The sequence below is a fragment of the Sphaeramia orbicularis genome, chromosome 24 (assembly GCF_902148855.1).
Source record: "Sphaeramia orbicularis chromosome 24, fSphaOr1.1, whole genome shotgun sequence".
Taxonomy (NCBI): Eukaryota; Metazoa; Chordata; class Actinopteri; order Kurtiformes; family Apogonidae; genus Sphaeramia; species Sphaeramia orbicularis.
The window spans coordinates 7,965,371-7,980,106 of NC_043979.1; the positions used below are offsets into that span (position 1 = coordinate 7,965,371).

Below are 14,736 nucleotides of genomic sequence, written 5' to 3' on the forward strand. Positions count from 1 at the left end.
GCTGTATGGATGGCTGCATTAACGGCATTGTCAGCGGAACGGTTATGGTGGTACACAAATTGCAGGGGGTCTAAAGTGTCCGGGATGGCCTCTTTGATGCAGGACATGACTATCCTCTCAAAACTCTTCATTACAATGGAAGTGAGTGCGATGGGGTGATAGTCATTCATACATGTTATTTTGTTTTTCTTGTGGAGGGGCACAATGGTGGTGGACTTGAAGCTTGTAGGCACAAATGACTGGGAAAGGGACAGGCTGAAAATCTCTGAGAAGCTGTTGTAGTATCCCTCCAGCTTCAGTCTTTACTGCCTCTTGGTGTCCCTGATGGATCTACCTAGGTCATATCTGGCCTTTTTGTAGCCCTCTGCGCTACCAGAGGCAAATGCAGTGGAGCATGCATGCAGCATGGAAGGTACATCACAGTTCATCCATGGATTCTGGTTGGGATATGTTATGCTGCACTTGGTGGGGACAGTACTGTCAATACACATGCTGATGTAGCTAGTGACCACTGATGCATATTCCTCTAAATCCACAGAACATTCCTCTCTCAAAGCAGCAGTCTTAAACAACTCCCAGTTTGTAACATTAAACCAGTCCTGCAGCACAGAGTCAGTCTCCTCATTCCAAACTTTAATGGTTTTACTTACCATTTTTGTTATGATCATCAATATTACCAAATCTGATGTCTGATGTATGTCTGTTACACATTAAATACTGCAAACAGCTCTTACTGGTCCAGTTCCAGTTAATCCTGCACAATATTATTAATATAGCAATAATGATATTAACATAGTGGTGATGATGATGATGATGATGATGATGATATAGACCGCTCTAGTTGAATACTTTAATTAAAGCTAGATATAAATAATTATTTCTTTTATGGTGTAACATTTTTTTATTAAACAAGTGGCAGACACAGACTCTCTTTGTTTCCTCTACATTTCTTAGATACTTCCACAAAGTCCCGGATGAGGCCCCTCAACTGGAGTTGAAGGCCAGCTATGGCCTGGCTGAGCCCATCCCCTTTGAGCTGCCACTGCTCAGCGAGCAGTGCACCCCTGAGGTCTATGCCACCTTTGATCTGACCAAGGGAGCAAAACATGACAAGGTACTGATGCTCATGTGCACGAAATGTCAAGACCAACAAGTTTTCTGTAAGTATTTGAAAAGTGCTTTGTGTAAGATTTTCAGCATTGGAAAACCATTTATGAGAGTCCTTGGAACACACCTAACTGTTCTGTCATCATGTAATGTGTGGACTGATATGACATTCAGTCACTGCAAAAGAATTGACAACTATAAGTAATGTAGATGCATGAAGTTTAATGTGTCCTGAGTCAATCTTTTCCTACTGTTTGATTCTGAAATCTGGGATCGAGGTGATCAGTGTCTGAATCTCTATCCAGAAACATTGAAAGAATTAGTTTAGGTTAGCACTTACGTTACTGTGTGACTTTAGTGTTTTAACATATTTCCAGTGTTTCCATGGCCATAAAAACTTGGAAAAGTCATGGATTTTTTTTTATTAAATATCATTTTCCAGTCCCTGCAGAACTCTTGAAATTAAGACACTTAAAAATGTGAATCGTGAAGGAGTTGATCTGGGATGGCTATCTCTAGAATTATAGAATTTCTTGAATTAAGAACCATCAGTATATTTTACATCCAGACATTCAACACACACTGAAATTCCCCGTCTGTATTTAGTTCATTACTAGCTTAAATATGCAGGAATACCACACACTGCAGGCTAGGAGCAGTGGGCTGCCATGTCAGGAGCCTGGGGAGCAAACGGGGGGTTAAGTGCCCTGGTCAAGGGCACATTACCCAAAAGTTTCTCTTTCCAGTCCAGCAAACTGGTGACCTGTTCTGTCATCATGTGGTTTCTCCAACCAGCCATGACCATGTCATGATTTTAATACAAATACTGCTGTAATGGCAAAGTTACTTATATCCATATATATTCATATATATATTCATGTATTTCATATATCATATAGGTTTCTAACTTTATTTCAGATAGTGTGACTTCTTCTGTGTTGTGTCCAGAGTAGAAGGCCAGGCCAACACCTGAGTAGCATAGAGAAGATTTCTCACAGGGGTCTTATCTCTAAGTTCCTGACACTAGCCAAAACACTTTCTACACATCATAATTTTCTCATGGGAGACAGAAGACTACATTGTGATTTGTATTTTTGGGTTCAGACCGTCTCAGTCTTTTGTCTGAGTGATGTCTCTTTCTATGGAGCTCCAAATAAAGTGATTTTCTTTGACACTGAACGTTTGAACTTATCCTTCTTTATTGAAGACGAATTAGTAGAGTATTATTTTTCCATAACACTGCATTTTTGGCATCTTTATCATTACAATGCCTAGAAAACACACTTTTTCAGGGTATTTTAATTGAATGTGAGATAACCCAGGAATAGAGGACTGGAATGGTTGCTATTTAGCTTTCATACAATAGTTTGGTTGTGAGTCTGGTTTTGACCTGCTCTATATGTAAAGTGTCATGAGATAACTTTTGTTATGATTTGGCGCTATATAAGTAAAATTTGGTCGATTGATTGTGAGGGTGACATGGTAGAGGGTGGTGCAGTGAATAGCACTCGTGCCTCATAGCAAGAAGGTCCTGGGTTCGATTCTAACAGAGGGGGGGCCTTTCTGTGTGGAGTTTGCATGTTCTCCCCGTGTCTGCGTGGGTTCTCTCCGGATACTCCAGCTTCCTCCCATCATCCAAAGACATTCACTGATATGTAAACTGGTTAATCTAAATTGCCCATAGGTATGACTGTGAGAGTGATTGTTTGTCTCTATATGTCAGCCCTGTCATCACACAAACTGGCAACATGTACAGGGTGTACCTGCCTTCACCCATAAATAGCTGGGATATGCTCCAGCGACCCCTGTGACCCTAGTGAGGATAAAGCGGGTTCAGAAAATGAATGAATGATTGATTGTGAATGATAATAAAAATGGTATTATGAACTCGTTAGGGCCATGTGACTCACAGTGGGAAAAAGTGTGAGGTATGATGCCATTGAAAAGCCTAAAAAGTCTGCCATCACATAACATAGTTCTTCAACTTCAGCCTAGGACACATTAATCAGTCATAATGATTATGCAGTGTCACAATAAATGTCACAAGAGTTTTTTCATCATTTCATTCATAGTTGTATTGTTTTTTGTCCCATGAAGGATGCCTCATGCTCCTGAACCATTCTTTCACAATTTTAGCCTGATGAATCCTGGTGTTGTCCAATATTTAGGGCATGGGTATATGTTGCTGGGTATTTATAGAAACAAATATTTCTCTCAATAGCATCTTACTAAATTGATTTCACAAAAGTTTTCATTGACACAAACCCACATAAATACACTGTAGACCGCTATCATGGAATTATAGTTAGGATAGACAAAGGCTGCACACATGACATTGATCCATATTTTGTTGCGTACTGTGCCATTCTGGACCCTAAAAATGATGTTTTCCCCCTGTACACATTAACACAAATTCCCCACTTTGGCCAGAGTTTTCAGAAATGATCATTCGCAGTGACCTAAACCAGAGTTTTAATGTGGATAAAAGGCAAAAACACATGAGAAAACAGTTTTTCCAGATACTGGGCTATGTATGTACATTCTGCTATCTATCAAACTGATGGTTGATTAAGAAATGAGAAGTTACTCACTGCATTTGTTAGGGTTAAAGAACTTGTTGCAAATTAAACATATTCATCACCACAGTCATCCAGTGGAATGATCTGAACTATTTTCTGAGTTAAATTCGGGTGAGGAGTTTTTTTTTTTTTGCTTGTAGCACCTCTCAATTTTACAATGTTAACTCAGTTAAATCAAGACATGTTTTATAACCATATCCTCCACTACAAGGGCATGATCTCTACTGCCAAATCACTTTACTTTGCCAGTCAAATCACTTCAAGCAGTGGGAACACACAGGTTCTCTTCACTTTGGTTAACAGAACACTACACCCCCCTGACTCTCTTCCTCCTCACTTCTACTGTTTAGACTACTGCAATGAGATCATGGACTTCTTTAATACAAAAATTGACAATATTCACCAACAGCTAGCCCACATAACACACACACCTCCCCCCTCGCTTCCCCTCCTTTCCCCTTCCCACCTGTCCAAACTCCTCTCTCTATGCTGTCTAGCTTCAAACTTCCCTATGTTTCCGACATATCAGACCTAATCAGGAAAGCCAAGTCATCCACCTGCCAACTCGACCCCCTGCCAACTGGTCTGGTCAAAGCCTCCTTAAACTCCCTCATCCCTCTTATAACTGCCTTTGTTCATTCCTTTCTCACCTCTGGTCTTGTCCCTTCATCTCTCAAATCAGCTTCAGTCACCTCCATACTCAAAAAACCTGGTGCAGACCCAAACAACTTCAATAACCTTTGTCCTATCTCCAATCTACCTTTTCTGTTGAAAGTTCTTGAAAAAACAGTTGCATTTCAGGTCAATGCCCACCTCTCCGACCACCTTTCTGAACAATTTCAATCTGGTTTTCGCCCACTACACAGCACAGAAATAGCCCTGTTAAAGATCACAAATGACCTCCTTATGGCTGCTGACTCTGGACTCCTTACAATATTCATTCTTGTTGATTTAACAGCAGCATTTGACACTATCTCCCACTCCATTCTCATCCACAGACTAGCCTCCATTGGCATCTCAGACACATCTCTCAACTGGTTCATCTCATACCTCTCTGGCCGCACTCAGTTCATTCAATTCAAGATATTTACATCCTACCCATCCCCCCCTCTCCTCTGGTGTTCCCCAAAGCTCTGTTCTTGGGCCCCTTTTATTTATCATCTATCTCATCCCCCTTGGTCAAATATTTCAGAAGTACAATATTCATTTCCATTGTTATGCAGATGACACCCAGCTCTACCTGTCCACCAAACCCAATTCCACCCTTCCACCCACTTACCTCTCTGACTGTCTACAGGAAATCAGGGCTTGGTTTTCCATCAACTTCCTCAAACTTAACAGTAACAAAACAGAAATTCTTCTCATTGGCACTAAATCCACCCTATCTAAAATAAACAACTTTTCCATCCAGATTGAAAATTCCCCAGTTTCTCCCTCTCCCCCGGTTAAGAGTCTGGATGTCATCCTTGATAAGACCCTCTCATTCCAATCTCATATTAATAATATCACCCGTTTAGCCTATTTCCATCTGCGCAATATCTCCTGTCTCCGTCCATCCCTCTCACCCAACAATACTGGTCCATAGCCTAGTCACATCCCGCCTAGATTACTGCAACTCCCTTTTATTTGGTTTACAAATCTCTTCATAAACTGCAACTGGTTCAAAACTCTGCCGCACGTATCATCATCAGAACCCCTTCCATGAGTCACATAACACCTGTTCTGCAACAACTCCTCTGGCTTCCTGTTAAATTTTGCATCATATATAAAATTCTACTTCTCACCTTCAAGGCCATAAACCACCTCACCCCTCAGTACCTCAGTAACCTCCTCCACTTAAACATTCCCACCTGCAGTCTCAGGTCATCTTCATCTGTCCAATTCACCCTCCCACCTGCCTGCTTGACTACCATGGGGTCCAGAGCTTTCAGCCGCTCAGCCCCCTGCCTCTGGAATGCCCTGCTGGAACACATAAGAAACTCTGACTCTATTACCAACTTCAAATCCCATCTTAAGACTTATTTATTCAGACAGGCCTACTCAGTTCCCTAATTTCACTTTTATCTACTGCCATTCTATGTACCTATGTGTTTTATATATGTATATGTGTAATTTTAATTGTTGTATTTATTTTTAACAACTTTGTACGGTGACCTTGAGTGTCCTGAAAGGCGCCTATAAATAAAATTTATTATTATTATTATTATTATTATTATTATTATTATTATTATTATTATTATTATCATTATCATTATTATTATTAAATACAAATACATAATATAAGATACAACAATGGACTGAAAATGAAAAATTGAGCAATGCTAAAACAAGTACATCAAATATAAAAATGGCAAGTAGAACAATGTGAAAAATGAAAAGGCTCCTTAGTTCAAAGCCACGATAAGAAGACACACCTTGATGTTCATTAACAATCTACAGTGAGATGGGGTCCCTCAGATCCTCAGACTTGTTCAGAGATTGGAGCCACAGTGGCTAAGAGCTGACTCACTGTACATGTTTTTGAGCCTGGTCAAGGGGAGGTGTGCATATCTAGTAAAAACTTAAAATTGTCCCCCAGTACACTATTATGGTGATTTTTTTAGCAAATTTTTTCTAGCTTTTGGATCAGTTTTTAGTTTTGAAAAATTCCTGTTGACAAAAAAGTCATAGCCAGGAATATCTACTCAGTGGTGGCACATCTCGAAATGGCAATTTTCTCTTTTTTTTTTTTTTTTGTAAATATTGTAAAAAAAAAATTGAAAAATGTAATGTATGAAGTTCTTTTTTCCATATTTTACTTTTTATTATGTGTATCCAACATACTGTGTTCAGATTTTTATACTACCTTTTCCAAAAAGTAATTTTTATTGCATGTAAAGTTGGGGCCTGGAGATTTTAGACATTTGATCCGTTACCATGAAAAGAGGGTTTTTTTTTTATTTTTTGTGTGGTTTTACTTGGAACTGGGTATGAAAATGACAGAAAGTTAAGATATTTATACATACTTTAAGGTACCTTGTACAAAATTTTTATAAATTATAGATAAGTATGTGAACTTTGCATGTCTTTTTCTTTGATCCAGTACTGACGACTATCTTACTTGCACTAAATATTTAACAAGCCATCCTGAGCACAGTTATATGACATTTAAGATCACCAAATGTACACAAATATAAATTAACATCAACTTACATATTGATGAAGAACAGGGTGTGTCAGAATAAGTAAAAATGTATTCATTTTAGAATTTATTAGGTATATGTATCAAAAACATTGGGCATTAGGTATATGTATCAAAAACATTTGGGCACGTGTTCAACAGAAATTTTAGTTCAAGTGGATCAAGTAGGATTTTCTTTATCCAGTTTTCTTAAAAATGTTCTCACAAGAATACCTATATGATTTATTCTGTGATAAGATTTCGTGGTTTTTTATGTACTAACAGAAAGTAGTGGTTACATTAGCCTGCCATGCAGAGTGGCGGCTTCCCCACACTCCTATCAAATTAGGTAGACAATTGGGTTGAGGCTTCTATGTATCCCTTTATCTGATATTCTGAGTGTTTGGGTTCCCTCCTGAGGATATAAGGGGGGCAGTAATGGCTCAGGTGGTAGAGCGGGTCGTCCAATAACCGAAGGGTTGGCGGTTCAAATCCCACTCTATCCTAGTCAGTCCGTTGTGTCCTTGGGCAAGACACTTCACCTTCCTTGCCTCCAGTGCCACTCACACTGGTGTGTGAATGCATATGAATGTTTGGTGGTGGTCGGAGGGGCCGTAGGCGCAAATTGGCAGCCACGCCTCTGTCAGTCTGCCCCAGGGCAACTGTGGCTACATATGTAGTTTACCACCACCAGAGGGAGAATTTGAGAGCGAATGAGTAATGGATCAATAATGTAAAGCGCTTTGGGTGTCTAGAAAAGCGCTATATAAAATCTAATCCATTATTATTATTATAAGTGAGTTTTAAGTTGCAGCAGAATGCACAAACTGTAATCTTTTGTTTACAATTCATGATAAAATAATAACATCAAGGTAATCAATTTATTTATGTACAGTTACTTGTTCCTTATATTAGCTATGTTGTGTATAATAAAGTTGTAATTGGAAACTTGTCTGTTTTTTTTTTTCAAACAAAATTGTCTGTACTTTAGAGACTATAGTCTGTTTTGATCTGTTACTCTGTGGGCAATTTGATCCATTACTTTCTTTTGCCCCTTGTGAAATTTTAATTATGACATATTTTTGCTACAACACTAACTCGTGCTATAGAAACACATATTAGTTAACATATTTAATTGTATTTTATGTGAAGTTTTGTCTGGATCGGGGTATTTTAGCCATTTGCGGAACTAAAAAAAACTGATGTTCTTTTATTTTTGATCTGTTACCAGGCTTATTTTGCCATTTATTACCACAAATATATCATTAAGTAAATCATTATTCTTGCCATATCAAAGTGCTTATAAATACCTACCAAAATATGTTTTATAAGTTACTTTAGGTTATTTAGTTGAAACAGCATACCCATTTAAACAGCAAATTTTTTGATCCGTTACCGATTGACCAGGCCCTTTTGTTACAGTTCAAGGGACAACTGGGGAGCCAGAGGTACAGGATCTGAACGATCTGTTGGGCACATATCTGGGAGGCATGTCGATAAGACATGGTGTTAGACCATGCAATGACGGAAAACTAATAACAGAATCTGCTTTTCTAATACCAAATAATTAAAATAGGTGTGTAACTTTTGCTCTCTGTGCCCGTCAGTACTCTGACTGGTGCATTCTGAACTAGAAGCACTCGGAGAGCACAGACCTCCGCCAAGGCTGATCAGTGGCCCCCCCCGTGGGCCCCCCCACGCCAAGGAGGTTATGTTTTTGCCAGGGTTTGTTTGTCTGTCTGTTTGTTTGTTTGTCTGTCCGTTAGTGTGCAACATAACTCAAAAAGTTATGGACAGATTTTGATGAAATTTTCTGGTCTGCGCCCCCCCCGTGGGCCCCCCCACCCCCGATCACCACCAAAATTTAATCATTTCTTCCTTATCCCATTTCCAACAAAATTTCATCCAAATCTGTCCATAACTTTTTGAGTTATGTTGCACACTAACGGACAGACAAACAAACAAACAGACAAACAAACAAACCCTGGCAAAAACATAACCTCCTTGGCGGAGGTAACTAGTTGAAAACACTTTTTTAGGTCAACAGAATAGGAGGGAATTACAAGTGTAAGGTCTAGAGCTTTACAGTTTTCTGACTTTGTTGATATTGGAAAGGGGATAAAATGATTGTTTTTGGTTCTGCATCACATTGAGAGCATTCCTAATTGTCTTAAATGTAACTTGAAACCTGCAGGTAGCATTATTAGGGACCAAGCCGAAAGGTGAGGCCCTCTCACTCACAGAGTGAGAGGCCTTGCCTTGAAGGCAAGGCCCTATTGTATTTCGTTCGTTTTTATATTATTCTTTTTCAGACGCCACTTTAAACTGGATTTTGACCCCCTAAACATGCTCAAAAACTCACCAAATTTTTTGCACACGTCTGGCAAAATTTTTTTATAAAATGTAAAAATTAACCCCATAAGTGTCGAAATGTGCTCTCTAGCGCCACCCATGTAAAAAAAAAAAAAAAAAAAAAAAAACGGTAACGACCCTAGTTTATCACAGAGACATAGAACCAACTCAGAAGTTTGGTTTTTTAAAGCACTACAGATGATACACTCATACCCATGACCTAACACCAACAGGAAGTTTGCAATTTGCCTTTCAAAATAAAATTTCTAAAACAATCTCCTCCCAGACCATTTGTCGTATTGGCTTCTAAATAGCACCAAAAGATAGAGTAAACTCTTCTTCGAAAACGTTGTATGTAACTTTGTGATAACTGTCTTAGTTTATTTTTTATAAGCCCAGAAAGTTGCAAAGTCTGGAACAGATTTTTTACTTCAGACTTTTCCCCCACATGTTATAAATATCTTTACGTTCACAGGACTCACCAATACTCTCATGTGCTAAAATTTTTGAGATAGGTACAGTTATGGATTAATCGCAATTTGTTTATTTTAGATACTTTTACACTTTAAACTGTAATTTGACCCCCTCAACATGCTCATAAACTCACCAAATGTGGTGTACATGTCACGGCTGGCAAACAGTTTGACATAATATCAAAATTAACCCCTTAGATGCCAAAATGGGCTCTGTAGCTCCACCTACGTACACAGAAACACACAAAAACAGCCCTAGCAGCCAGTAGGAATGTTGTAGAGGCATGAAACAAATGCCTAAATGTTGGTCTTATCAGTCCCAATAAATCATACACTGACATCCATGACATCCAGGAAGTTGGCAATTTGCCTTTCAAAGTGACTCCACATTCCTGCAATTACTGTTTATTAATTTCTTTTCACGCATATTATACATCAATATCACCACACGCGAAATAATTTTTGAGATAGGACCTACGGTTATGGGAATATCGCAGTTTATTGGAAGAGTACTTTTACTTTAGATTTTAACATAAAAAAATCTGATAAAACTCTTACTGGTCAACTCTTTGTTGAATGTGTGAATAGTGCAGTGGTTAGTGAATTAGACTTTCACTTAAAAGACTGGGGATCAATTCCCAGGTGGGTTGACTTTTTTTCCTAGACATTTTTAAACAGAAGTTTGCTGCATTGCATTGTGGGTATGTGACAATTTGCACAAAGAGGAAAGAGTACACACAGTGTGTTTTTTTTTCAAAATAAAAGCCTTATTAAAAATAATATATAATGAGTATTAAATAACTTATCTTCATTTTTATGACCACACGCTCTACTCTTTCTACAATTTTACTTCATTAAAAATTATTCTCTCTCATAGACACACACATGCACACACAATAGGGTTTTTCAAAATAAAAGCTTCATTAAAAGGTGATGTTTTCAGCAGAGGGCCACTGGTGGCCTGTAGGGGTGAAAGGAGGACGGACATGAAAGAGTGGGGGCTGGTGTCGGGACAGAGAGGTGTGAGTGGAGCTGAGGTGTTGACGGTCACGGGAAGTGGAATGCATGGGAGGTGGAATGCGCAGTGCGAGGTCTGGCCCAATGCTGCTTGCAGCTTTAATTTAATGTTTGTTTTTTTCTTCATCTCTAGGCCAAACCGAAGGACGAGGAAGTGAAACCAGTGAAGGAGCCGGACTTGAAGCCTCAAAAGGACACAGGCTGCTCCATCTCCTAAAGCACCCCATTGCACTCCACATCACATACCATCTCATCCACCATTTTCCTTCTCTTCTAAACCACCATAGGAAAATGTATATACATGTATATTTTTTCATTTTAGTAATGTCTGAATCTGTATTGTTTTACATTACTGCTGTGTAGTGTATATGATGCTAATCTCTGGATCTTAAAACTGTCTTAAAGGTGAACAGCTCTTTCCTGTCATGGTTACAAATCTCCAGTCAGATTGAGAGGCTGAATTTGATCTTTACATGAGGTGGGTTTAGAGTAGAATATGACAAATGAAGCCTTATATGTAAAGGAGTCCTGGTAATGGTGCCTTTGGCTGCCATGTAAACCTGTTCACTGTGGCATCTTGAAGGAGATGATGGGATGGTACTGGACTGGAGTCCTCTGGCCTTGCTTTAGATTGCTCAAATATCAAAAACCTGCTCATCAGACGTAATAGAAATAGCCCCAGGATACAAGATAGTCTTGACAGGATTGTATATTGAATATTTACCACTACATAAAATACAATGCAACTACCTTGGATAATTTAAAGGTTTCATTCCCACAATCAGCCTGCATATTTACAATTACACTTAAAAATTTCCACTGTAACAAAGACTACATTGATTATTACCTACCGCTTTGTTTTAGCTGTTGCAGTTTACAATCAATATTTCACATGATATGATGTATTTACTCGATTTTTGTTTTGTACATGATATGTAATGTAGCTGTTATCTTCTTTTACTCTTCATTTACAAACATTTTGTTAGTCTTTCACAGTTGTTAATTTATTTGTGTAGCAATATTTTAGTTAACTACCAAAAATACTTCCAGCAGTATACATTGAAAATAAAAAGTCTGCACACCCCTGTTTCAAATGCCAGATTTTTGTGATGTAAAATAGTGAGACCAAGGTAAATACTTTGAAAAATTTTTCCACCATTAATGAGACCTATAACCTCTCCAAATCAATTGAATAACAAATCAAAATCTTTTAAGGGGAAAAATAAAAAACTTACAATAACCTGGTTGCATAAATATAAATATCCATAACCTAATACTCTTTTGGCTTTTATTACTGCACTCAGTCTTTCTCCTGAGCACAGCCCTCTTTAGATCACCCCACAGATGTTCTACCGGATTCAGGCCTGGACGCTGGCTAGGCCATTCCAAAACCTTTATCTTCTTCTGGTGAAGGCATTCTTTTGTTGATTTGGATGTGGGCTTTGGATCACTGTCATGCTAAGGGATGAAGTTCCTCTTTGTTTTCAGCGTTCTAGCAGAAGCGTGAAAGTTTTGTGCCAACACTGACTGGTGTTTGGCACTGTTCAGAATTCCCTCTGCCTTGTCCCCAGTTCCACTTGAAGAAAAACAGCCCCAAAGCATGATGCTGCCACCACCATGCATGTAAATATGGTGTTCTTTTGGTGATGAGCAGTGTTGTGTTTGCGCCAAATACACCTTTTGGAATTATGGCCAAAGAAATCAACCTTGGTTTTATCCAACTGTGACATATTTTCCCTCGTGCATTTGGGAGATTGAAATGTGTTTTCAAAAAAATTTAGCCAGGCTTAGGTACTTTTCTTCACAAGAAAATGCTTTCGTCTTTCTATCCTACCCCATAGCCTAGACATGTGAGATTGTTGTCATATGTACTACATTGCAAGTATTTGCTAGAAATTTTTCCTTCAATGTTGCTGCCGGCCTCTTGACAGCCTCCCTGATCAGGTTTCTTCTCATTTTTTCATCAGTTTTGGAGGGATATCTAGTTCTCGGTAATGTCACTGTTGTGCCATGTTTTCTCCACTTGATGATGACTGTCTTCACTGTGTTCCATTGTTTATTTAATGCCTTGGAAATTCTTTTGTACCCTTCTTCTGACTGATATCTTTGAATATTGAGATCCCGCTGATGCTTTGGAAGCTCTCTGAGGACCTTGGCTTGTACTGTAAGATGTAGATGTGACTACAAAAATGTCAGGAAAAGCCTACTAGAATAGTCCAACTTTATTTGGGGTTAATCAGAGGCACTTAAAATGGTGGCAGGTGTGTGCTGACTACCTTTTAACATGAGTTTAAATGTGATTGGTTAATTCTGAATACAGCCACATTCCCAGTTATAAGAGGATGTGCACACTTGGCCAGTATCTGTCATCTATTTTTTCTTCCCCTCCCTCAAAGATTTCAGTTTGTTTTTCTTTTGAGTTGTAGAGGTTATAAGTTACATTAACGATGGAAAAAGTTTTGAAATTATTTATCTTGGTCTAATTTTTTTACATCACAAAAACCTGGCATTTCAACATGGGTGTGTAGACTTCTTATATCCACTCTACATTACACGCAACCTGCGATGTCAATTTTTGCCCACAGGTGCAATCTTAACTCTGGTAAAGTCACTAAAGGAGCATTGTTAAGAAAGTATGTACTGTACATCTTCTGGAGTGTTATTCCTGTCCTTAAAGATAAAGACAGAGCCTTGACCAGTATCAGATTTGAAGGGAATGCGGATTTCAAAATCTAAAAAGAGTTCCTCTGTGCTGCTGTAACCACAAAAATCTCCCAGTAAATTTCTACATACAAATGGCTAGAAACTTGTATAAACTGTAACATAAACATCATTTACATCCTTGTATGTTGCTTAGCTGAGCTAGAAAATGACAGAAGCTAATTTTAGTTTACTCTTTTAGTTGACCATTGCACTTTATCTCAATGATATGCCGGGATTCCAGTGGAGATTTGCTCATGTTTAGGGCACTTACTCTGTTTCTGTGTGGTCTGGTTTGGTTTTGATTGGTGAAGCCATTTGAGAAGTATTCCAGAAAAACAATTTAGCGCTTGTTCCTTTTTCTCTCTTACAAGATAACTGCTAATCAGCTTCATCATTGCAGTGTATACTCATGTCTCTTATTGTTCCTCCTCAAATAGTGTCCTACATGGAAAATGGACTTCAGATAATTAAATCATGTATTAAACTCATGGGTGTAGGCTTTATTTGTTAAATGCTTCATTTTCCTGCATGTTGGAGGGTTTTAAGCACCAGTTTTCTGCATCAGTTTGTGGTAAAAATGACACATTCAGGCACCAGATGACAATTCAAAATATAATTGAATAACTGCCTGCTTTTAAGTACTAATTTTCCTTTAGACCACCCTTTATCACTTAATATGATCAACCTGTCCTCTTCATATGTGCACATGGAACCAACTCACATCAGTGACAGTTTCATTAAATTAATTCATAAACTCCAGGATTTTAGGATGAGTTTGAGAAAGGTTTCAACTCATGTTCAGACCATCTCACATGATTTTTTAGGAATAATGTACAGCGTAAAGTTGGATATTGGTCCCCAAGTGCTTGCACTGACAGCTCATTGCTTCTAATGTGTGCCAATGCTAATTTTAGGTACTGTGTGGGTACTAAGATGGGTAAAATGCAGAGAAGGAATTTCCCTATATGGATTATTATCCACATAGGGAATAAAGCAAGTTAACTTTTAAACTTTAAAAGGCTGGAAATGTAGAGTATACTAAAAAGAAACAGCTGGAGGAACATTTTCCAAATAAGTGAATTGCCAACTGGTCACTAACATGGCTGGGTATAAATCTATATCTTAGAACAGTGGTTCTCCACCTTTTCTGAACAAACACCTCCTCACCTCATCATGAGCCTCCTGTCCTGTGCTAAAGGGGGCTATTAACATGCCTAATGATGAAGATGGTTATTATTATTATTAATAATAATAATAATAATAATATTATTAATAATATTATTATTAATAATAATAATAATAATGGTTGTGTAAGTGTTAACATATCTATGAGTAGCCTAATGTA

General features: G+C 38.3%; 1 protein-coding gene across 1 annotated transcript in view; it reads left to right on the forward strand.

The window, feature by feature from the left end:
• The window catches only part of brox (BRO1 domain and CAAX motif containing), a 36,478-nt gene extending 22,599 nt beyond the window's left edge, over positions 1-13,879 (forward strand). The window contains exons 12-13 of the mRNA XM_030127810.1: positions 955-1,114; positions 10,822-13,879. Coding sequence (XP_029983670.1) covers positions 955-1,114; positions 10,822-10,905 — 244 coding nt within the window. The 3' untranslated portion in view covers positions 10,906-13,879. The remainder of the gene's footprint in view (positions 1-954; positions 1,115-10,821) is intronic.
• Positions 13,880-14,736: the final 857 nt, after the last annotated feature.